Genomic DNA, 26,249 nt, shown 5'->3' on the forward strand with positions numbered 1-26,249 from the left:
ATTATATGTCTGCCTGCTACTGAAGAATGTAGAAAGATAGGAAAGACAAATTCCTGACCTTGTGAAGCAATAAGTCTAGTTGTGGCAAACATTCTAATATTGAACAGAAAAAAAGAAAAAGATAAAAGCCATACAACCATCACAGGGTGCTATGGAATTTCAAGGAAGTAGAAAATACGTATGATTGGAAGTTTAAGAACAAGCTTTACTGAGATGTTATTTGGAAAGGGGTTTAGGATGATGGCAGTGAATATTACCTATGGACACAAGAAAAAAAGCATTTCATATAGACAGCTGCCTTGCATTTATAGTCTTAACATTGAAATAAATCCCCTCTGCAAAACAAAAATCAAATAGAACAGAAAAAGAGGGAGAGAACAATTTAATAACATGGTGATTACTCATGCTACTCAATGGGAATATGTCAGGGCGTAGATGGTGGAAGTAAACCAGCTCTTTCTTAATTTGGTCTCTTTTCCACTTCCATGTGAATCCACCATAAAATTCTATTTTGTATATGCATTCTTTATTTTATGCCAAAATTACTTTCTTAATAATACGGTCATATGTACAAATTTTCATCAGAACTATATATACAGAACCATGTATACTGAGTTTTATGGATGGCAATAGTAATTTTGAACATATGCAGTTTTAGCTTTATTTGCTGAATATAATCCACACATAAGATGCAACTCCTACATAAATGTATAAAGACAGGAAAGGGTGGGACTTGCTCCAGAAGCAATAATAACACAGTTTGGGGCCACAGTTCATGAAATATTGATTGCCAATTCAAGAAGGGTCTCAATCTTATAGACAATGGAGAACCATTAAAAGGTTTTGAGAAAGAATGTGCGCAGGTTACAGCTTATGAAGTGAGAGAAAGCCAAAGCTGTGTGTAGAATGGATTGAAGCCAACAATTTCCAGGGAAAAAAATAGTAGGCCACACAAAGTTGTGAATGAGAGAGAATACAGGCTTAACTTTAGGCTGTGATATGCTAAAGGAAAGAATGGAATGGGTGACGTTAGAGAAAGTGTACAGGTAGCATCAGCAGGACTTGGAAAATGATTATAAGTTAGGAGTGTCAAAAGTTAGGAGTGTCAAAAGGTGCTTTCTGTCTTAAATCCAAATGGGTAGAGGGGTGAAGATGTTCCTAACAGAAATGGAGAAACGAGGAAGAATTTCTGACTTGGAGAGAAAGTGAGATGTTCAGCATAGTATTGGAAAGAATGGGTTTGAAGCATGGAGTTAATTTCAGTGATAGAAATTTGGGAGGCATTTACCTGGAGGTGATGGTTGAAACTTTGGGAACAGAAGAGTTTGCTAGGGACACCTTGCAGAAAGACGAGAAGGAACAAACAGAGAAATTAAGAGAAAAATCTATGCAATTCCTGAGACACATTATGTATTCAGCAAACATTTTTAAGTTACACATAAGGGATAGGCGGAGGGAAAAGGGCAAGGGAAATGAAATAAAAAGAGAAATCTAAATGGTAAATGAATAGAGGACAATCTAATATGAGAATTCATAAGAAGATGTTTCAAGGAGAGGACATGTGTTGCAGAGAAAAGTCAGATGTTGCAGAGAAAGAAGTCAATGCACAGTATTAATAGTCAAAGGCATCATTTGTTAAGCTCATATTGTGTACCTATTTTTGGTTATTATTATTATTATCGTATCTATTTTACAGGTCAGGAAATTGAAACTTAGAGAGGTTTGGTAATTTATTTGAACTCACATAGTTACTGAGTGGCAGAGTAGGACTCAGACAGACAAGAATATGGACTGAGGGATCGTTCCTGGCCACCACTAAAACAGTAATTTCCATCAAAGGTAGAGATAGGATGTTAGATCCCGAAGAATGAAGAAACAAGTGAGAGACAAGACATCTAACTACATGACACAAGATGATTTAATGAAGCAAAGGAGGAAGATGGGAAAAGCTTAATAAAATCAAATAAATGTTTTTGACGTTATTGGACTAGGTATATTTACACAGAGGAAGAAAAATTACTGTGGAGAAAGAAATTGAAGACATAAACAAGAAAAGTGACTAAGGTCCCAGAGGAAGTAGGAGGTCACAGCATCAATATCTAAAGAAGAGCCCATCTGGGCAAAATGGAGGGTATATTCTTCTTTAGATACAGGATTGAAGGGAGAGAAGAGTGAGAAACCTGTAAAAGGTTTAAAACGGCCACTGGAAGAATCAAAAGAAAAATATGTAAGGCTCATAAGAAGCAATATGCAAAGTATTTTGTTAGCTTTACAGCACCTAGACAGTGGAGAGCTCACCACATTATTTTCATCAGAAATAAATAAAAGTATCCCATAGGCTTGGGTACAGGAAGGAAAAAAAAGCGCTGTATTTAGAAATTCTTCATAAACAATTAATCATATAATTATAACAAAATCACTATTCCATTGTAGGATATTTTTGGTTCTAACTATCCAGACTAATTTTAAACAACGATTAAATTCACCATTTCACATTGTATTTACTGGTACAACATTGGAGAAGGAAAACAAAACAATCTAAACATAGAAAAGAATAACACTTTGCCGTTCACAGAAGCCCATGGTGGATTTTCATTACACAGAGCGCCAGTTAGTTTTGTTACATTCTTTTGCTAAAGATCACTTCATCCTTAACTCTTAGACCTACCCCGGGACCTGACTTGAAAAATGTATGTTCATTTTTCCAATGGAATCTAGAGTAAAAGGTATATGAGTCAGCAGCAATCTATCACCACTCTTGGAAAGACAGTCAATCAAAAGAGGAGACTGAACAATTATGACACATTCTCGCTCTGTTTCCCTAGCCACTCTTTCCCCTTATTGACAACAGTTTCTTGTGAATCCTTCTAGAAATATTTTTTATTATAGAAAAGAATATACTTTTATCTTTTTATTTAAACAAATATTACATACTATACCCACTATTATGTTCCTTCACTTTTCACTCAACAGTTAATGATAGAGAAATGGCCTTGTCAGTGTCTTATAGTGATTTCCATCCTTTAAATTGCTGCAAGGTATTCTACTATATGGATATACCACAATATTTGTACCTAGTACCCTATTTCGGCCTCCTCAGGTCTTTTGCAATATATAGCTATTAAAAACAATCTAGTGGTGAGGCTGGCCCAATGGCATAATGGTTGAGTTTGCATGCCCTCTTTGGCTGCCCGTGGTTGCTGGTTTTGATCCCAGATGCAGACCTAGCACTGCTCGTCAGGCCATGCTGTGGTAGCATCCCACATAAAATAGAGGAAGATTGGCACAGATGTTAGCTCAGGGCCAATCTTCCTCACAACCCCCCCCCCCCCCCAAAAAAAACAATTCAGTGGCACTTAGCTCAAAAAAAGATTCTGAACAGCATATGTCATTAGGCAAATACAAATTAAAACGAGATACCATCACACACCTATTAGAATGGTGAAAATCCAAAACAGTGATACGCCAAATGCTGGCAAGAATGTGAAGCAACAGGAACTCCTCATTCATTGCTGGAGGGAATTCAAAACTGTACAGTGATTTTGGAAGATGGTATGGGAGTTTCTTAGAAAACTAAACATACTTTAACCATATGATCCAGCAATCACACTCCTTGATAGTTATTAGGAGAGTGAAATTATTCCTTATGATACTATAGCGGCACTTATCATTATTCATTTGTCAAGACCAACAGTGAACCTTAATGTAACCTATGGACTTTGAGTGATAATGACCTATCAGTGTAGGAATGCAAATTCATCAATTGTAACAAATGTACTATTCTCTTATGGGATGTTGATAGTGAAGGGGGCTATGTATATGGAGGTGGCGGGGGTATATGAGAACTCTCTGTTCTTTCCTCTCTATTTTGCTGTTATCTAAAACGGCTTTTAAAATTGAAGTCTATTTAAAAAAAAAAAAGCCATCATAGAAATTTTACTGACTAGTACATGCCGTTTCATTCAGTTCTAAATATTTAAATACGTGTATTATGATTTCTTCATTAATCCATTGATTATTTTGAAGTGTGATTTTATTTTTCATGTGCGTGGCTTTCTCACCTTTCTAATGCTGTTTTCTAACTTAATTTTTGTGTATGGAGAATACTTTCTTTAAATTGTCAATTATTTCAAAATTTTAAGACTTTTTTTGGAACCTGACATGTGGTCAAATTTGAAAATATTTTGTGTGAGTTGGGTGTGCATGTAAGGGTCTCTATATATCTATTTGTTTAAGCTTATTAAACATTATTTAAATCTAAAAAATTTAAATGATTATCTTTGTATATATCACTCCTCAAATGCATTAAATATGTTTGTATGATAAATTCTTAGAGGTGGAATTGTAGGGAAAGCATATGCACATTTTAAACATTGATACATATTGCCAAACATCCTTCCATGGGGCTTCACTGGTATCCACTGACATCAAAGTGCCTACCTCATTTACTCATACCAATATAGGATATTATTGGTTTTATTAATAATCATCAATCCCATATTGAAAAAAGCACAATCTCACTATAGTTTTGACTTTCTTTTATGGGTCAGGCTGATTGTCTTTTCACATGTTTAAGAACCTTTTATCTTTCTTTTTCCACAAACGTTGCCCACTTTTATATGGGTTGTTGCTCTTTTTAAAAATGATCTCAAAGAGCTATTGTGTATTAGGGCATCTAATTATTTGTGATCTGTGTTGCAAATATTGCTCCCAGTTTATTCTAGATTAAATGTCTATATTATTCTGTATTATTGCTTCTTCTTTCATTTCGGACCATGTTTGTTTTTAAATGGAGGGTGGTGTTTGTCACGGTGAATTATTATTTTAATATATTGCTGATTTCCTCATATTTTATCTAGAATGATGGTAGTAATGGTCATCAGAGAGATGGTTTGTAATTTTCACATGTATGAAAAGTCCTAACTTTTAGGGTTGTAAAATCAATATTATGTTGCTCAAAAGAATAACCTAAAAGCTTTTATTCCTTTCAAATGCTCAGGAGGAGATGAAACAGCATTGTAACAATGTTCCTTAAATATCTGGTAGAATTTTTCAGCTGGACTTGGAGATTTTGGTGGAATGGTGAGAGGGGAAAATATTGATCATTTTTTCTATTTTTATAAAATAAATTGCCTATTTTTCTTTCTAGAGTTAATTTTGGAAATGTATATTTTTCAAATTCATGATTTTATTAATACAGATTTTTAAATTCATTTCTATGATGCTACATAGATAGCTTAACTTTTATAATTTCCTCAGCATCTGTGATTATTTTTCCATTCTCATTTCACGTACTGCACTTTCAATGTTTTTTCTTTATTAGTTCAGTTAATGTATTAGCCATGTTAGTTATTCTTTCAAAAACCTGGTTCTTGAATTTTCCAATTATGCTATTTCTCTTTCTTCCTTCTAAATTAAAAAAATAATCTATTTTTCTGTTTTCCTTTTCCTTGTTTTGTTGTTATTTTCTAACTTCTTCAGTTAAACACTGCATTAGTCAGAATAAGCTATGCTGCAGTAACATATTCTGAAATCTGGTGGCCTAGCTCAATATAAAGTTCACTGCCTGTGCACATAAAATTTTATAGGGTCAGGTAGCCTTCCTCCAACTTGGACGTATGCCCTCTAGACCCATTTTTAAAAAGACCCATTTTGAAAGGTCACTGGGGCAAGAGAAAAAATAGTGGGAGGATGCTCGCTATAGCTTGATTGCCTTGGCATGGAAGTGCTATAGTATAGCAGCCCCCTTTATCTATGGTTTTGCTTTCCATGGTTTCAGTTACCTGTGGTTGACGGTGGTCTGCAAATATTAAATGGAAAATTCCAGAAATAAACAATTCATAAATTTTAAATTGCGTCCTGTTCTGAGTAGCATGATGAAGTCTCTCACTGTCCTGCTCTGTCCTGCCTGGGAAGTGAATCATCCCTTTTTCCAATGTATCCACCCTGTATACACTACCCGCCCAGTAGTCACTTAGTAGCCATCTTGGTTATCAGATGGACTGTCTCCATATCACAGTGCTTGTGGTCAAGTAACCTTTATTTAATAAGACTCAGTAATGGCCCCAAAGTACAAGAGTAGTGATGGTGGCAATTTGGGTATGTTGAAGAGAAGCCGTAAAGTGCTTCTCTGAAGTGAAAAGCTGACAGTTCTCAATGTAATAAGGAAAGAAACAAAAAATCGTATGCTGAGGTTGCTAAAATCGATGGTAACTTTTAATACTGTATATAATTATAATTATTTTATTTTAGTATTTTTTATTGTTAATCTCTTACTGTGCTTAATTTATAAATTAAATTTTATCATAGGTATGTACGCATTGGATAAAATAGTATATACAGGGTTTGGTACTATCCATGGTTTCAGGCATCCATTAAGGGGCTTGGAATGTAGGAGCGTACGTATCTTGGAAACTGGGGGTTCAGTTCCAGGCCACCGCAATAAAGCAAATATTTCACTAAAGTGAATCACACAAATATCTGGTTTCCCAGTGCATTCAAAATTATGTTTACACCATATTGTAGTCTATTAAGTGTGCAATAGCATTATGTCTAAAAAAATGCACACACCTTAATTAAAAAATACTTTATTGCTAAAAAATGCTAAGCATCATCTGAACCTTCATTGAGTCATAATCTTTGTGCTGGTCGAGGGTCTTGTAAAAAACGCAGTATCTGTGAAGCCCAATAAAACAAAGTGCAATGCAATGAAGAATACCTGTATCCCCCATGATAAGAGGGGGACTACTGTAGTAATTTCTACTAACAGCCCATTGACCTAGTCACTTGGCCCCAATCTAAGTGCAGGAGAGTTGAGAAATACAGTAATGTGTAAGGAAAATTGGTGAATATTGTCTCTGCTACATAATGTTAAATAATTTATTTTTGATTTTTAATTTCTTAATGTAAATATAGGTGTCTCAAAAGTCTTAGAGCAGTTTTAATCTTTAATTACTCTAGAAATATAAATGCTACAAGCATAAACATCACTTGAAAGTTTATTTAAACTTCTTATAGTTTTGTAAATTGAGTTTTAATTACATATAATTTTGTAAATTTTCAATAAAGCATTTTTAATGTTACTTTTTTCAGTACTTCTAATTGAAGATGGCAAACTAGTAGGAAAATTTAAAAATTTTTTATTCAATTCACAAAACTAAATATTATATTATATACTATACATTAAAAATAAACTTTCCAATGTTGCCTTTTGTAATTTTATAGCATTTACACTTCTAAAGTTGTTAAAGCTTAAAAATACACAGAGTTTTGGGACATCCTGCATATAAACTTAAAAAGTTATGATTTTTTCCTTTGAACAATGTGTTGCTTATACTCTATATGTTCTGATATGTATGTATCTTTATTTTTGAAAAGCTCTATAATTGCAGTTTGATTCCCTGTAGAATTAAAGTGTTTATATTTTATTATTAAATTTTCAAGTGGAAAGGAGGTTTACTCTTCACAACTACTAGATTTTTTGTACTATCATCAAGGAGTTTTGTCTGTATTATTTCTATTTCTTGGAATTTATTGAATTTGTTTGTGACAAGAAACGCTTATTTAAAAAAAAATTTAGGGGCTGACCCAGTGGCATAGTGGTTAAGTTTGGCGTTCTTTGCTTTGGTGGCCCAGGTTTGTGGGTTTGGATCCGGGGTGTGGACATACACCACATATCAAGCGATGGTGCGATGGTGTCCCACATATAAAATGGAGTAAGACTGGCACAGATGTTAGCTCAGGGCCAACCTTCCTCACTTAAAAAAAAATTCATCAGCCTTTTAAAGGAAGGTTTATTTTTTGCCTTCTAGGAATAGAGCTATGTCTTTATTACTTTGACTTAAACATTAATTATTTAGATCTTCTACATTCTTTTTTATTTTTCTTCCACTTAATTTTTCATGGGCTAAAATAAATGAATAAAATTTCTTGCTCCTAATATAGCTTTCTGATCTTAGTTTCTGAAAGTTTTGCCATGTAAAATCTGATGTTATTTAATGTAAAATATTTAAGACTGCAAAAACTTTATTGTAAATTGAATTTTTATCATTAAAGCATGTTTTTCTTAGTCTCATCAGTTTTATTTTGGTCCTTAAACTTATGTCTCTCACTAAATTCTATTTTCTTATTGCTCTAATAATTTTATTAGTGAGGCTTTATGTGGAAAAATGCCTTATGTTTTGCGTGTCTAAATTATCTAGACTAATATTTTAGCTGGGTATAGAATACTTGCCGGAAAGTGTTTTTGCTTTAGCTTCTAATTACTCCAAAATCTCGTTGCCTTTCTTAATATGATCTTAGATAATCTGATTTCCTCTCTGGTAGTTTTAGTATCTGATGTTCCGCCATTTCAAAATGGCTTATAGAGGTTTGGGTTAATTTAATTAACTCTACCCAGAAGTCTGAATGTACTTCTTTCTGAGGAATCAAGTTTTTCAATTCAGGTAAACCTTAGCCATTCTGTTTGTGTGTGAGTGTTTGTTTTTTCTGTTCATACCTATATTCTGTCGTGGAATTTCTTTGAGTCTCTGTTGTAGCCTTCCAACCACATATCTTGACTACCTCATTCTTACTTTTTAATTTCTTGTCTTTTCCTCTGTGATACTTTCTGGGTGAACGATATATTATCTTTCAGTTCACTTTTTCTGTGTCCGGTATAGAGTTGGTTTTAAATTTCATGTTGATATATTTCATTCTCAAATCTAATACATCTCATTCTCCAACTTTTCCTGTTACAATTATTCTGTCATCTAAATCTATATCTATATTTATGTATCATTTATCTCTCTGCCTATTTATGTATATTCTTGTTCATTTCAGGGATGCTGTTTTCTACATTTTTGTCTTTGAGGATTTCAAATATACTTATTTTAAACCCTTTTTACAAAGATATTTTTATTTAATCTTGAGTAAATTCACAAATATTATATATTATATATTACATATATAATATATGATATCTATATAAAATATATAACATTTTATAATGATTGATTTTGATGACTGGTTTTATGAGTTTTCTTCTTGTATTTTAGAATTTTGATTTGCAATCTCATCTTGGATAGGAGTTTTTAATTTTCTCTCTATGTGTTTATTTGCCCCTATATATAGGCATTGCTGCTTTCTCTTCAGCCCACCCTATACCACCAACACTCTTGGTTCAGAAACACATCTTATATTTGTCTTTTTGTGGGATTCTATCCCAACGTGATATTGGATTTTTATCAAATTCAGTCTCTAAGCCAGCCAGAAGCTTGGCTGATTGCCATGCCTATGTCATCCCATCTCTCTATGTACACAACTCATTTAAGTACCATCTTAGACAGCAAACAGCAGCAATTTTTTTTTTTTTTTTAATTCTCCTTTCAAAAGCAAAGAAGTCCTATTCCATTTTCTGGTTTCTAGCAGCAAGCCTGCTTCCAGTCCCCAACTTCATGTGGGACAGGTTTATTTTCCATTAAACCTGAGATCTAAACTCCATATTCAACCCAATCAGGCATCCAGTTTCAACGCAGATCACCATTTGTTATTCTGTTTTATATCTGTTCCTCAGAGATATATTTTGTTTGTTAATAAGGCTACATCTCTTTCATTATCTCCTGTTATATTTTATCATCACTTCTGTGTGTTTTTAGAGTGGAGAGAGGATTCAAAGTATGAATTTAAAATTCCATCTTCATATGAATTTCCTTTTCACACCTTCTTAATGACATTGGAGTAGTTCATTGTGTGAATGAACTGTAATTATTAAGTAGTTCCCCTCTTAATAGAAAATACATTATTTCTTTCTTTTTCTTTTTGCTATAGAAGCAAAAACACTGCACTGAAAGTCTTTATTCATGTGTCTTTATACTCCTGCTGTTCTTTACATGAATTTCTAGAAGTGGGAAGGATGGGTCAAATTTACATTGCTATCAATAGCTGGAGGGCCTCTTTTCCCCATAACCTTGCCATCACTGTATAATATCAAATGTCTCTTTCCTTTTTCAATCTGAAGAACGGAATTTCTGAGTTTCTTTGCCATGAGGAGTAAACTTGAAATTTCCTTCCCACATACCCCAGCTGTAATGTAATTGTAATTTGCTGCTCTAGGACCTGAGAGACTAGATGTCAGAGAGTGTAGTCCTTGGTCAAAGATAGGTTCTTTGAGATTAGAAGCTCCTAAATGATAACGGTTGCATGGTACTTTAATTTAGCTGTCATTCTCTTCTTTATAGGAATAAAGAAACTTATTAATGTGCCTACATTTTAACACCAATAGATGGCAATTTATGAATTCTAAAAAGCCGTTTTAACCACCAAATGTAAATTAATTATCCTGAAAACTTTTAAATGCCCAAGTTAGCATTTACAAAGCTTTGAAAATAAATATGAACCCTGAATTGAACATCTTGGGTAGTTTAAAGATCTTTTAGCTTGTAAAACTGGGAATTTAATTAAAGTAAATTTTAATATATCAAAAAGATTATAGATGTGCACATATTTTTAATCCGTTGTTTATATTTGTGGTTTACTTTAATGCCTGCAATGTTCATAAAGGTCTATCCTAAATATGGATATGTAATTGTGAATTATGACTACTCAAATAGTTTGAAACATTATGGCTTAATATATTTAAGCCACACATTAAATTAGAATCAGATCAATGGTTACATTATTACCTTTCACATTTCTCTTTTATTTTTTTACTTTTTACTTGTTTATTTTTTGTAAGAACACTTACATTCTACTTTTTTAGCAAATTTCATTGTACGATACTATCAACCATAGTCACCTCGTTATATCACATTTCTCTTTTAAAATGCAACATGAGTTTTATCACAGTTCTGCTTTTTTTTACATTTAATTTTGGTTTACATGATGACTATTTCATACAAAAATCTCAAGTTTTAGTAATATTATTAAATGGATAATCTGAATCCCAAGTCAACATACACAAAAATATCTTTCAGAACCCAATTCTCCAAAGATAGTCAGGATCAAAATATGCTACCTCAAAAATATGCCACTTTAGCATAAGAATTATTTTGAACTGAAGGCATTTGAAATTCAAAAGATATAGAAAGAAGCTTTCTTGGAGCTTCTCCTATCTGACTAAAACTTCTGAGAACTGAAGACTGCCGTAAATCTCTTTCGCAGGGAAGTTTTACGGCCATCAGGAAGATGGAAAGTCAGTTGCCAAGATGGACCTGCACCAACTTTAACTGGCCCTCTTCCGTCCATTTTCCCATATATTTACCTTCCCACAATTTGCGATCCCTAGAAACTCAAAGTCCTTTACTTTTGTCTTGTTACTTCTCTACAAATTTATTGTTCTTTGCTAAGATGCTATGTAAGTCCAAGTTCTAGCTACCTCTTAGAGTTACTCATTGCTGAGTTCTCCCATATGTATGCATGATGCATGTGTTAATAAACTTCTGGGTTTTTTTTCTTGTTAATTTATCTTTTGTCAGTCTAATCTACAGGGCCCCAGCCAACAAATCTAAGATGGATAGAGGAAAAAAACTTTTTCATTTCTACATCAGCCATCCTCATCATCTTTAGATTCATTTTTAAGTTGAGTCATATTCAGAGGAAGCTGTTTCATAAGAGTTCATTGTAAAATACCAATAAATGCATATAAGATAAATCACAAGCACTCGAAATTTTCTATTTACTCAACTCTGTTATTTATCATGTATGTGCTTTTTCCTCATATTTTCTGTGATAGAAAGTTAAAACCAGTTTTTATTAACATTTAGCTTTTTGAACTTATTTTGTTATGAAGCTATTTATAATTTCTTTCTTTATAAACAAATCGCAGCCTGGTTTTATGTTTCACCACTAAATTTGCCGAATCTTAACAGCATATTCAGTTAGTTTTAGTTCAGGACTTTCCATGTCAGTTCATATTTTGCTCTACCTTGGCCTTGCCAGTTCTTTATTCAAATACCTGTTAAAGACTGTTATCTAATATATTTCAACATTAGCCCAATAAAGCAAATGCCAGAAGCAACAGGGGGAACAATATACACTATATATGCTTAGAATAATGTTAACCTGAGTCAAATAATTGGCTCTTTGGCACTAGAATTAGCCTACGAAATAAAAACTTGCTTATTCAGTCAATAATTTGTTCAACAAGTTATTAATCTGTTAATTTCCAATTAATATAATGTGTTCCAAAAAATAATTTCTAAACTTAAAATCACTTTCTTCTAATCAATAACTGCAAAACTAAGACTTTTCATGTAACAATTGAACAGAATCATATGATTGTTAAAAATATTGCTGGAAAAATAACCATTTTGGAAACACAATTCCCTCCTAGGGATGGGTGTCAGGAAGTTATTTATCTACGACAATGTCAGCTTTTCTTTCTTTCTTTCTTTTTTTTTTTTTTTAAAGATTGGCAACTGAGCTAATAACTATTTCCAATCTTTCACTTTTTTCCTTCTTCTTCTCCCCAAAGCCCCCCAGTACATAGTTGTACATTCTAGTTGCGGGTCCTTCTGGTTGTGCTATGTGGGATGCTGCTGAAGCAGAGCATGCAAACCTAACCACTAGGCAAGGGGGCTGGCCCCCTATTTCTTTATTTTTAATTTGAATGCTGAATTGTAATCAGGAGAAGCGTTCAAGGAAAGAACACAATTTCTTCTTATACCTTTAAATGCCCATGGGCCATGCAGTTTCCAGAGTGTTTGCTCACTCACAGCTGTGATAACTTTTCATTTCTACCTTTTGGTTGAAATACTTAATAGGGAGCAAAATGAATTACTAAGAGCTCATGATTAAGCAATTCAAAAACAATTTCACACTAAAAGGAAATTCCAGGGACCGGCCCATGGCCAAGTGGTTAAGTTCGCGCGCTCTGCTTCGGCAGCCCAGGGTTCGGATCCTGGGCACAGACATGGCACAGCTCATTAGGCCCTGTTGAGGCGGCATCCCACATGCCACAATTAGAAGGATCCACAACTAAAATACACAACTACATACTGGGGGGATTTGGGGAGAAAAAAGCAGGTGGAAAAAAAAAAGAAGATTGGCTACAGTTGTTAGCTCAGGTGCCAATTTTAAAAAAAGAAATTCCAGAGATGATTCCAAAATACTACCTGAAATCTACATAAAATTCTTTCCATGGGTTATTTGGATGAAGATACCAACCATTTCACAAATTGTAGCACAATAGTTAATTGTGATCTATTTTTCTCTAAATTTCAACTCATCATCATATAGAAAGGGAAATAAGTTAGTTTATCATGTCAGGTGGAACTTACTGTATGTAAGAAAAAATGGAAAAGTCATAATAATAGAAAACCTTCATTAAAAAAATCAAATCCTAGAGACTCTCAAAACAAATCAAATATATGAATGGCAGCAATCACCTTCATCCTAATTGAATCCAGCAACAGCACAATAAAATTTAGGAGACCAGTTGAAAATAAATGTATATAATTCTGTCTTTCATTGATATTCACCCTCATTAAATTTTATGGTGAAGATTTATCTATGGAAAAGGGAACATCCAGGAAACCCAAGGTAAAAGCTGGACCCAGGTTCTGCTTACCTGTACTATGACAGGAAAACTTGGTTTTGTGATCACATAATCGTAAGGTACCATTGCAGCCTTTTTCATCACTACCATCTTCACAGTCTTTTTCCCCATCACAGCGCCACAGATCAGGAATGCAATTTCCATCAGGGTGGCACTGAAATTCATTCCCATTACAACCAGCAGGAGAACGAATCTCTTAAATTGAAATGAGGGAGAGAGAGGCAGAAGAGGGAAGACAAAAGAGAAATTATGATTTTACTTGATGATAATTTTTTCAATTTTTTTCTTTCTTCAGGAATTATTATGGTGTTAGAGAGAATATATTTTTACTTCAGTTGTTTAATAGCTGTAATACTCTGGTATTTTTGAATTCATTTAGAAATGTTAATAATTATAGAAAATGATGATGTTTCTTGCCTCCCACAGAATTCCTGAAAGTGCCATGAACATTAGAAAAAAGGGAAAGAGCAAGAAAGACAATGTGTGGATATTCTGCTGTAATTTTAATTAGTATATGAAGAATGACATCTTTGAAGAGCTTTTCTCTATGGCTCACAAAAGAGATTTCACATTCTACACTAAGTGTTAAGACTTTAGTTGATGTTTTGACATTTCTCTACATAATTTTTTTCAGATTATTAAGAGTTCACCAACCAAAATATAGTAAGTACACTCTAACAAAATCTTTGAAGAATAGCAACCAAAATTTTGAAAACAAACAAACAAGCACACAAAAAACCCTATAATAAATACAAATTCTTCAGGATGTAAGATTTCAATGCCTGGAGTCAGAACAGACATGCATAAGAATTTAAAGAGGCACTATACTTTCAAATTCAATTTACCAATTAGTAATTCATACAGTACCCAGATAACACCAGTCCTTAAAACGTGATAACTACAAATACAGGTTAAATCCTGCATAGTCCAAATCATTCTCTTTGATATGTAGAGTTTTCATGATTAAACAAAATACTTGCATGCATATACACAATAAATAAATATGGTAGAGTCTCTGCACATTCAGAAGATATGTATAGAATGTGATATAGCAACTTCCCACTATATTTAATTTAGCACCTGTGGCATGCACTATTTAGTAGTATGGCTTGACCACTATGGTGGTAAAATGCTGGGACAGGTTTCATAAACAAGATATTGTGAAGTCTTCAAACCTAGGATCTTTTGAATGGTAACTTGAAAACCCTAGGTGATTTCAATAGTCAGGAAGAAAAAAGGAGATAAATCAAATGGAGCTCCAAGGCCCACTCAGCTGCCTAAGTAACTCTATGGTGAAGAGGCCAACTTCCATGCAGCAGTGAAATGGCCTTTCTTCCTTTTCCTACTACTTAACTTTTCTTGAAAGTGAAACAAAGCAAACCTTGGCTCAGTTGAATTTTATAACCTGTAGTTATAAACCAGTTGTAACTGTAGCTCAACCAATAACACATAAAAGTCGTATTTCAGGTAATTGTCACTCAGTGATTCCAAATACCTAATAAAGAATGGAAAGGATAGTGTCTTGATTTTTCTACATTCTCTAAAATAAGAGTCGAAGACTGACAGTTCATATATTGAATCTGTACCTCAGTATGTTTAATTTGGCAAATAACTGTTGACCTTTGAAAAGTCTGAAGATTTTCTATAAAAATCTAGATTTTCCAGTTCCTTGAAAAGTAAGAAGATTCTCAGGCTAGCCTCCTTGCAGAGTAACAACTGCTACCTGCTCTATATGGGGCTAAACTAAATTGTATTAGCAGCTCCCTGTTGTAATGGAGATAGAAAGTTAGTCATTTCTATTGTTTTCTTCCTTACTGGATTTTTTCCTCTGGTCCAGGTGGGCAGTAGGACAACTGCCAACTACATTTCTTTTGTTTTTGAATCTACTTCTGAGAAACTGTAGGAAAAACTTTATTTCACTCTCGCTTCAATATTAATACTAATTTTGCTTTCTTGTGCAAACGATTTCTTCTTCTTTATGGGTTCTTTTTACGGATATTTGTGAAAACCCTGAAACTCATCAGATTACTCTGTTTGCAATAGCTTTTGAGAACTTCGAGCCAAATTTAAGGATCATTTGTCATGGTATAACTTTGTTTGGACCAATCTCACCCTCAGAGTTATTTACATTACTAATCCTTATTCTGCCTCTGTTTAAGTTCTTCCTCTTTATAACCGTCAATATTTCTAGGTTATAGCTTAGATTATTTCAGGAGATAATCTAAGAGCTAAGTAAACAAATAGAATAGTGATATGCAAGGAAGTTTTGAGAAGAAACAACATTTTACATTTAAAATTACCTAATTTAGGAAATACTTTATTAGCTTAAATAAAATTAAATAGTACGTGCAAAATTCTACACCATGTTTCCATTCCTCTTCCCATCTTTTATTTCTTCAGGAACCATGTTGCCTCAAAAATGTCAATCGTAATGGAAAGAATTCCAGATTTAACTATTTTGGGAGTAATGCTTTGACTCTTTTAAACATATTTTGGATTTGGTTTCAAAGATCTAGTTCTTTTAAATCGTGTTCCTCAGTCATTCACTCAGTGACATTCTGAGAAATCTCAAGATGGCGTAAACTCAGAAATCTAGATAGATTAGGCTGATTCAAAAAAAGGCTTCCAAAAAGTAAATTTTCACTTTAGAGGAAGAGATTGCTTCTTGTGATCCAGCAGCATAGTAACTTCATATCTAGAATCTTAGTTTTTAGTTCAATGCTATTTACAGCTGAAAATAATTTGCAGTCACACAGATCAAAGCAAAATCTATAAAGGGAAAGAGTATGCTGCTATTGTCTGAGTTTTTTTAATTCTATTTGCATTTTCTTTGCTTTGCTCAGTATTGTTTGGCTTATCTATTTGTGGTTCATAAGTGAATCTACTCTTTTGTTTTCTTATTCTAAATAAACATGTATATCATAAATTTAAATACAAATGTGATATTTCCCTGAGGCTTTTCTTTTTCCTTTTTTTTCCTTCTTAAGCTACCCATGTCTAAACCTCTGTGGGTCGGTATACTGTCTATTAAAGGACACTACAAACAACCAGATTACAATGATTTTAAAATGAGGGCATGGTCTGGAGAAGGAAATACAATATACCATTATAACCATTCAAATCTAAATGGTGAAACAATTCTTATCTCTTTTTTTTTTTTAAAGATTGGCACCTGGGCTAACAACTGTTGCCATTTTTTTTTTTCCTGCTTTATCTCCCCAACCTCCCCCTGTACACAGTTGTACATCTTAGCTGCATGTCCTTCTAGTTGTGGGATGTGGGACGCTGCTTCAACGTGGCCTGACGAGCAGTGCCATGTCCGCGCCCAGGATCCAAACCCTGGGCAGCCGCACTGGAGCGCGCGAACTTAACCACTCGGCCACGGAGCAGGCCCAACTCTTCTCTTCAGAATGCTCACACACATCATAAATGTATACCTTCTGGTCTTGGTTATATTATTCTCCCCAACCTGGATTGTCTTTTATGGGGTTCAGGGCAGGCCACACCAAAATGTGCCACTTTGGCATATTGATTATTTTGATTTAAAGTTAATCAAGAAATAGCTGGTGAAAAAACACTCTGACCCTCCTTTGTCCCCCTGAAAGCAATAGAAAGAAAATAGATTACCATGTGAAAGTACTGTCCCTGTACCAGGAGGTAGATAGATAGCCTTATCATCAAAGAGAGAGAATTTAGAGCCAGAAGGCTGTATAAACAAACCTTGTCTCTTTTTTACTAATTTAACACACAAACCCGGATTTCTTTCTCTTGTCAATTCTTCACAAATTTATTGTTTCTTTGTGTAAAAGATATAAAAGCTACTGCTTTGGTGACTTTGAGTCTCATATTTCTATAAGCTCCCATATGTGCAAAATTAAATTTGTTTTTCTCCTGGTAATCTATTTTGTGTCAATGTAATTATTAGGCTGGCCAAAGAAACTAGAAGGGAAAGAAGGAAAAGTTTTCATCCTCTACAACTTCCTGTGTACATTTCATGTATTAATGTCCATAATTTCCTTTAAGACATTTTATTTAAAAAAAACCCACCTATCTAGGATTGGGGTTCTTATTCTGGTATCTGTGGATTCAGGAAATTCAAGGGTAGGTTTATAAAATTTCAGAAATTACACATGATGCTGTGTGTTGATATGCATTTTTTTCCCCTGTGGAAAGGCTTCAGGGCTTTTCTTGACTTTCATGGCAGATTCCAAGAGGAATGCCAAGACCGTTCACACTTCTCTGCTTCTTTATCTCCCATTCCGTATACCTTGCATGTAAATGATAGTTTATAAAGCATTCAATTTTGCTTTTGCTTCAAATTAATTACATTAGATTGGATTAAAAATCAGTGAAAAAGGGATCAGACATCTGCTCCTTTTTATTTTGATTAAAAATAAACAAATAAACAAAACCACTTATTAAGAGCACCCCATTTCACAGAAACAGAAACTACAAATTGATTTGCCTGTAGTTATACAGATGATAAGCAGCAGAGATGGGATTTGAGCCAACATAATTAAATTTTAGAGCCTGCTTTCTTTACCACTGTACCATTATTACCTTCGTGTAAAGCTTTTCTCATGTAGAGGCTCAAAAATGAAAAATAATTAGCTAATATAATAATCAAGAAGTGTCTATAAACTCATTTATTTTTTGTATTTAAAGTAATGTTGTTAAGTCTATTTCTTTTCTATAGAATTTAATATTTATTTTATTCTGTTGTAAAGTCATGGTAAAATTTGGTCTTTTCTGGAAAGATAATAATTTGCAAGTTGCATGAGGTAGTCTAGCCTTTTTGGGTGTTTTTCTTCATTTGGATGCCAACCAGGAAAGAATAAGAACTATCCAAGGAACTAGAAAATTTGGATAACGTTACCCACGATCACACATCTAGTTGGTGATAGAGATACACCAAATTAGTTTCATAATCTTGAAAATGAGAATATTGGCCTCAGTGATTCCTTCATTGTTCTTTCAATATACATTTATCGCAGGTGCCAGGTATCTTTCCAAGAAGACTACGATAGAGCAATGAATAAGAGAAACTTTACTGTTCTCACAGAACTTAAATGAGGGGAGAAGGAAGCATGTAGGCATTTAATAAATAATTATACAAGTGCATAAACTAGATTAGTCCAGAAAATATTAAGTGCTATGAAGAAAACAGATCAGAGTAATGCTACAGAGGAAGGAACGTATATCACTTCTGATGACAATTCATTGGCCAAAGCTAGTCACTTTGGATGGGGCCCTAACATATTGATGCCGCCCAATCACAAAGTTCCAGGAAGTACAATCTTACCATGTTCCCAGAAAAGGGAAGAAATGGAAATATATTGTGAACATCCTCTATCCACAAGGAGTGATCTGGGTATAGGGGACACCCTGACAAGGACAATTAGAGAAGTCTCTCTCAGAAGGTGATATTTGAGATTAAAATGAAGGAAAAGAGGCAGCTATGCAAGTTGGGGTGAAGAGCACAGTAGTCAGAGGGAATAACAAATGCAAAGACTCTAAAACAAGAAGTAATCTTTGTTTTTACAGAAAGAGAAGGAAGTGAATGGGGGTGGATGAGTGAAATGAGATCTGAATGTAGGCAGGGGCTGGATCTCGTACGGCTTTAGCAGCACCTGTGGTAAGATAAGTTCAACATTATTTGAGATTTTAGAGATTGGAGATTTTGAAGCAGGGAGTGATGACAATATAATTTAATCTACATCATTAAAGGTTCTCATTGGCTACTGTGTGAAAAAAATGGATATTAGGAGGCTTGAGTAGAACTGGGGAGACCAGTTAAATGGCTTTTGCTGGATTCTAGGTGAAAAATGAAACATACAGTTTCTGCCTTTGAAAAGATCATAAATAGTGGGTATAGAGAGAAGTAGGTGATGTATGCAGTTACAAAGCAATGTCATAAGTGCTGTGGTAGGGAAGAGCACCATGAAAATACACAAAGGGGAAAATTAACCTGGATTTGGGGTGTTAGATGAATAATTCTCATGAAAAAGGATATGAAGAGAGTTCTGAGTCATGATTAAGAGTGAGGCAGAGGGGAAAGCAGAACAGGACAAACAATACTCTGAACAAAGTCAGCGTTCATAAAATTCTATGTAGTGTGTGATAGGGGAGGGGAGAGAGAGAAAACTAGAAAGGCGGACGTGGCCAGGAACTTGAATGGTCTTGTGTGCTATGTTATATGGTTTGGATATAATCCTAAAGGCAACTGGGAATCACAAAAAGACCTTCAGATAGATTCTGATTTGCTCAGATATGCAGTTTATATAGATCTCTTTGGGAGCATTTAAACGATAAACAGAAAGGGAAAAAAATCTCTAATATTCCTTAAATTTACAAGGGGTTATATTTACAAATCTATTTCATTGGCTTGAACACTCAAAGTTTATACTAATGTGGGACTATTAGTATACTACTAATACTATTAAACTAGTATTAGTCTATATTAATATAGGTGGACTATTATATGGACACACATGCATACGCACACTTCTATATTCCTTTCCTTCCCACTACTCATCCTACCCACTTATGATAAATTAAAAATACCCCAAACCAATTTCTCAATGTCTGCTAGGTTTAGGTGTGTGTTGATGTTTAGAAATGCTGTCCTCTTCTGCCAGAAGACATAGAAAAAAGTCATGGAGTTTTATTTCCTCTTAACCTTCTTGCCAAATGAAATCAGCTTCTGTTAACAGTTGTTGATTTTCCCCTGGATGGAAAGCTGCATTCCTCTAAGGAGCCTGTAACGACCATTCCAACCTGAGTTCCAGGCCTGTGTGGTTCCCCAGGGCCCCAGTTGCCTAAGCTTCAGGGCTTGGCACACAATCCATCTTTGTAATATGGCTTGTCCCAGTGGAGTGTTAAAATGATGACTATGTTTATATGTATATGCTCATGCTGTTTTACTGTTATGTTTCCAAGTTGCTGATGCTGGTTATATTTTTAACTAATGCAATTTTATTGTACTTTTGCCCTGAAGCTATTTAAACCAAGCATACAATTTGGAGAATCTAATAAATAAATAAATCCAGAGCCCTGGAGGAAATGTGGCAACCAATGGTGAAATTTATCCCAATATTTAAATGAATTCACTGGGACTAAATATTTGCCATTAGAAGACTAGCAACTGTACAAAGAGCGAAAGGAGTTTTTTCCTCCTAAAGTTAAAAAACATAAACATTATATTTATACTGCTTTTTTAAGTCAGAATACTTTTTTTGGTCTATAAGAAATGTTAAAGTCCTCCTGAGAAAATAGATAATAATGGAGTTGCAAATATAATGAATTATTTAAATTGTGAGACCAATTAGGGAGAAAAACACACCTTTCTTTTTTATTATTTTAATGGAGTTTATACCTTAACTTGTCATTCATCACAAAATGCTTTGTAAAGTAAAAAACACTTTGTATTGCATATGCAGAAAGCTTCCTACATTTCCTAGAATCGCCATGTGTCAGTCCCTGCTCGACTCCTAGCTTTTCAATGAATCACTGTGTATTAATAATTCCTGCACCTATGGCCGCTATTTGCTCCAGATTCCTAGATATTCTTCAACTGCCCTGAAACTACTGGGAATGGGTTTGGCAGCATATCAATAGTTACTTCATTTACCAAGAAGGTGTGGACATAACCTTGGCCTGCTTTCGCTTAAGAGGACCCTTAACATTACCTGGAGGTTAGGATGTCCCCGATTTCTAGAAATCCTTAGGAGATTGGTGCTTTTTAAACCTACCTCCTAGCACTTGAGCTGCCAGGCTAGTGCTTGCGTTGGAGTTGGTAGGGGTACACTGTCCTGCTCTTCTTTGCGTAATGTCGGATGGATTCCCCGGGGGCTGCTGCCTGCTTAATGACACTGCAATCTCTGCTGTGAACAAACAATGAAGTCAAGCCTGGTGCCTCCCTCTTAAACCAACTTGTCCTCATCCCATTGGACCTTGACGACTGCCTGCATGCCATCTAGATTTTAGATGGCATATCTCTTGGTTATTATTTGCACTACCCCTCCCTCTCTCCCACCCCAACACACTTCCACGCCATGGTTTTTGTGTTTTGTCTTCTATTCTATGAATTCTTTTTACCCCTGTATGTAGTCCCCAGTGCAGATTATCCTGGTAAGAAGTTGGATGGGACTATTAAAACCATTTATTAGTACATGGGATTTAATGGCAAATTTAATGATAAAAAAGAGATCAGATTTCAAATCTTTAATGTTTACTGCCTGGGTCAATTCAAAAGTTGAATAGAAGGAAATAGGAAAGAATGTGTGGATACCTAGCACAAATTCAAATATTTTAACACTAAAATGTTTTTAGTATTAAAAATATGTAGACAGAAGGAGTGATGTCAGCATCATGGTGGAGTGAGATGTTCCCTTTGACCTCTGGGAGGCAGTGGAACTAGAGAAGAAGCACCCTCCCCACACACAGAAGAAGCAATCCAAAATGCAGATGCCCCTGGCAGTGGCAGTGGTGTCCTGACCTCATATTTCAAAAAGCACACTGGTGCTGAGACCAGAGGCTACTGTAGTAGCAATGGCACCTGTGGCTTAGCCTCTGCTCCTCCCCTAGTAGTGGCAGGTGGTGCCCATGACCTGAGGCTCCAAGAAACACGGTGGTGCTGGTGACCCAGCCTACACCCCCTTTCCTCAGCAGCAGTGACTCTGAAGCCAGTCTTTCCAGCAGCAGTGGCAATCCACAATGCAGATACCCCCAGCAGGGGTAGCAGTGTCCTGACGTGAGGTTTCAAAAAGCATGCTGGAACAGAAGACCAAGGCTGTAGCAGTAGCAATGGCATTTGCAGCTTAGCCCCTGACCCTCTTCCAGTAGTGGCAAGTGCCACTTGCCACCTGATCCTTCAGGAAAGACAGTGGTGCCAACCCAGTCCTCCCTTCCTGACCCTGGCAACAGTGGCAGGTCCAACACCACTCCTTCCAGCAGCAAAGGCTGCATGCAAGACCCAGGGCCCCTGGCAGTGGCAGTAACATCTGTGAAACTAGAACCTCTGACAATACTGCTGCCAGCCCTCTCAGATAACCTGGGAGCAGCATCACAGGTGGTGCAAGTGGCAGCACTACCCAAGCCCTTAGGGCACCCACAGGGAGCCAGTGGGGGAACATGAGACACAGGTGACCACAGAAACAGTAGAGGTGCTCACAGCCTGGTGAACCCAGTGGTGACGTCTGTGATTGCAGCAACATCATAACCCGTAAGGCACCAGCAACCTTGGAGGCATGAGCACCACAAAGAAGGCACTGATGACACCTCTGGCAGAGGCAATAAGGGGAAGAAAGTGTAGGCTCTCAAACACAACCAGAAGCAGCTCACAATCAAAGAAACCAAGTCTTAGCCAAATAAGAAAGGTGTTTACTACCAAAAATGCACTTTCATAGGATCAGCTCATCAAGTACCATGAAGAACTACAGTAACAGGGTAGAAGAGAAGGAAAATGACAAGTCTCCAGAAACCAAACTTGGAGTCACAGAAGATTGCGATATAACTGACAGAGAATTCAAAATTGCTGTCATGAAGAAACTTGAGTTACAAGCAAATTCAGAAAGACAGTTCCATGAGCTCAAAAATAAATGTAATGAATAGGAGTACTTCATCAAAGAGATTGAAACTGTACCAAAAACCCAAAAAATCTGGATATGAAGAACACGTAGATGAAAAAGATGAAAAATAAAGTAGACAGCATTGGAAATAGAGCAGACCACATGCAAAGAGAATTGCCAAGCTCAAGTATAGAAATCTAGAAATGATTTAAGTTGAAGAAGAGAGAGAACTAAGATTTAAGAAAAATGAGGAAATTCTACAAGAAATATCTGACTCAATTGGGAAAAGCAACACAAGGATAATGGGTACCCAGAAGGAAAAGAGAGGGAGAAAGGAGCAGAGAGCTTATTTAAAGAAATAATAACTGAGAACTTCCCAAACCTGAGGAAAGGACTGGATATACAGTACATGAAGCTAAAAGAACTCCTAATTATCTCAATGCAAAAAGACCTCCATGGCACATTGTATTAAAACTATCAAAAGTCAATGACAAAGAAAGAATATTAAAGGTGACCAGAGAGAAGGTAATAACTTACAAAGAAACTCCCATCAGACCGTCAGCAGATTTCTCAGGAAAATCTCTATAGGCTAGGAGAGAGTGGCATAATATATTCAAAATATTGAAAGACAAAAACTGTCAGCCGAGAATACTCTACCCAGCAATGTTATTCTTCAGATGTGAAGGAGAAATAACAGTTTTCCCAGACAAACAAAAGCTTAAGGAGTTCAGCACCACCAGACTTGTCTTACAAGAAAAGTTGAAAGGAGCCCTTCTAACTGAAATGAAAAGGCAAGTGTTTACAAAGCTTTGAGCAAGCTGATAAATAGAAAGAATCAGAAAATTGCAACTATATATCAGAATAGGTTAGTAAACAATTGTAACATAAAGGCTAAAGGGAAAGAAATCATCAAAAATAGCTAACCACTTGAATTTGGTAACAAACTCAAAATGCAAAAAAGAATAATTTGTGACAACAAAAACACAGCAGGGGAAGAGGAAAAGGATGGAACCTGAATAGGCCAATGGAGATAACTTGCTATCAACAGAAAAGGACTATCTTATTTATGAGATCTGTTATACAAACCTCATAGTAACCACAAAACAAAAAATCAGAGCAGAGTCACAAAACAGAAAAAGAGGAAACAGAGAAACACATCATAGAAAACCACCAAACTGAAATGGCTGACAGGAATACAAACAAGAAAAAATAATGGAAATACAGAACAACCAGAAAACAAAAGAAAAAAATGGCAATATTAAGCCTTTTTATATCAATAATCACTCTAAATGCAAATAGATTGAATTCACCAATCAAAAGACACAGAGTAGATGGATGGATTAAAAAACAAGACCCAAGAGGCTGAGTGGTTAAGTTCACACACTCTGCCTAGGCAGCCTGGGGTTCAGATCCTGGATGATGACCTATGCACCACTCATCAAGCTATGCTGCAGCAGCATCCCACATAGTACAGCACTATGACCTAAAACTAGAATATACAACTGTGCACTGGGGCTTTGGGGAGGGAAAAAAAAGGAAGATAGGCAACAGATGTTACCTCAGGGTAAATCTTTCAAAAAAATAAAATACACAAGACCCAATGATATGCTGCCTCCAGAAGACCCATCTCATCTATGAAAACAAACATAGGCTCAGAGTGAAGGGATGAAAGATGATAGTCCTAGCAAATGGCAAACAAAATAAAGTGGATGCAGTCATATTTATATCATACAAAATAGACTTCAAGACAAAAAAGATAACAAGAGACAAAGAAGGACATCATATAAAGATAAAGGGGACAATTCCCCAGAAAGACATAACATTTATTAATATATATGCACCTAACATAGGCACCCAAAAGTATATAAAGCAACTATTAACAGACCTAAAGGGAGAAACTAACAGCAACACAATAATAGTAGAGTACTTTAATACCCCATTTCTATCATCCAAACAGAAAGTCAACATTGACCTTGAATGAAACACTAGACCAGACAGATTTAATGGCTATATAAAGAACATTCTATCAAAAAACAGCAGACATATTCTTCACAATTGCACATGGGACATTCTCAAAGATAGGCCATATTTCAGGAAACAGAAAAAGCCGCAGTAAATTTAAGAAAATTGAAATCATATCAAGTATTTTCTCTGACCAACATGGTATAAAACTGGAAATCAATTATAAGAAGAAAGCTGGAAAAGTCACAAATATTCAGACTAAACAACAGGGTACTGAACAACTATTGGATCAGTGAAGAAATCAAAGGAGAAATCAAAAAGTACCTGTAGAGAAACGAAAATGAGAACACAACATAAAAAAACCTATGGGATGCAGCAAAAGCAGTACTAAGAGAAAAGTTTATAGCAATACAGGCTTACTAAAAAACAATCCAACACTTCACCTAAAAGAACTAAAAAAAAAAAAATGAATCAGAGCAAAAATAAATGACATAGAGACTAAAAAGACAATAGAAAATACCAATGAAACTAAGAGCTGGTTCTTTGAAACAATAAACAAAATTGATAAATGCTTAATTGGACTCACTAAGAATAAAAGAGAGAAGGCTGAAATAAATGAAATCGGAAATGGAAGAGGAGAAATTAAAATGGACACCACAGAAATATAAAGGATTATAAGAGAACATTCTGCAAAGCTATATGCCAACAAATGGGATAAACTAGAAGAAATGGATAAAATCTTAGACTCATACAACTTCCCAAAACTGAGTCAAGAAGAAATGGAGAGTCTAAATAGACCAATCACTAATAAAAAAGATTGAAACAGTGATCACAAACCTCTCAAAAAACAAAAGTGCAGGCCAGATGGCTTCTCTGGTGAATTCTATCAAACATTCAAAGAACATTTAATACCAATCCTTCTGAAACCCTTCCAAAAAACTGAAAAGCATAGGACACTTAACTCATTTTATAAGGCCAATATTACCCTGATACCAAACCAGACCTGGACAACATGAAAAAGGAAAGTTACAGGCCAATGTTGCTGATCAACAAAGGTGTAAGAATCCTCAACAAAATATTATCGAATCAAGTACAACAATACATTAAAAGGATCATACACCATGATCAAGTGGGATTTATTCCAGAGATGCAGGGATAGTTCAATATCTGGAAATTTATCATTG

General features: G+C 35.2%; 1 protein-coding gene across 1 annotated transcript in view; it reads right to left on the minus strand.

The window, feature by feature from the left end:
- The window catches only part of LRP1B (LDL receptor related protein 1B), a 1,825,183-nt gene that overhangs the window by 646,607 nt on the left and 1,152,327 nt on the right, over positions 1-26,249 (minus strand). The window contains exon 21 of the mRNA XM_046659286.1: positions 13,547-13,729. Within this exon, the coding sequence (XP_046515242.1) occupies positions 13,547-13,729 (183 nt within the window). The remainder of the gene's footprint in view (positions 1-13,546; positions 13,730-26,249) is intronic.

The sequence above is a fragment of the Equus quagga genome, chromosome 4 (assembly GCF_021613505.1).
Source record: "Equus quagga isolate Etosha38 chromosome 4, UCLA_HA_Equagga_1.0, whole genome shotgun sequence".
Lineage (NCBI taxonomy): Eukaryota > Metazoa > Chordata > Mammalia > Perissodactyla > Equidae > Equus > Equus quagga.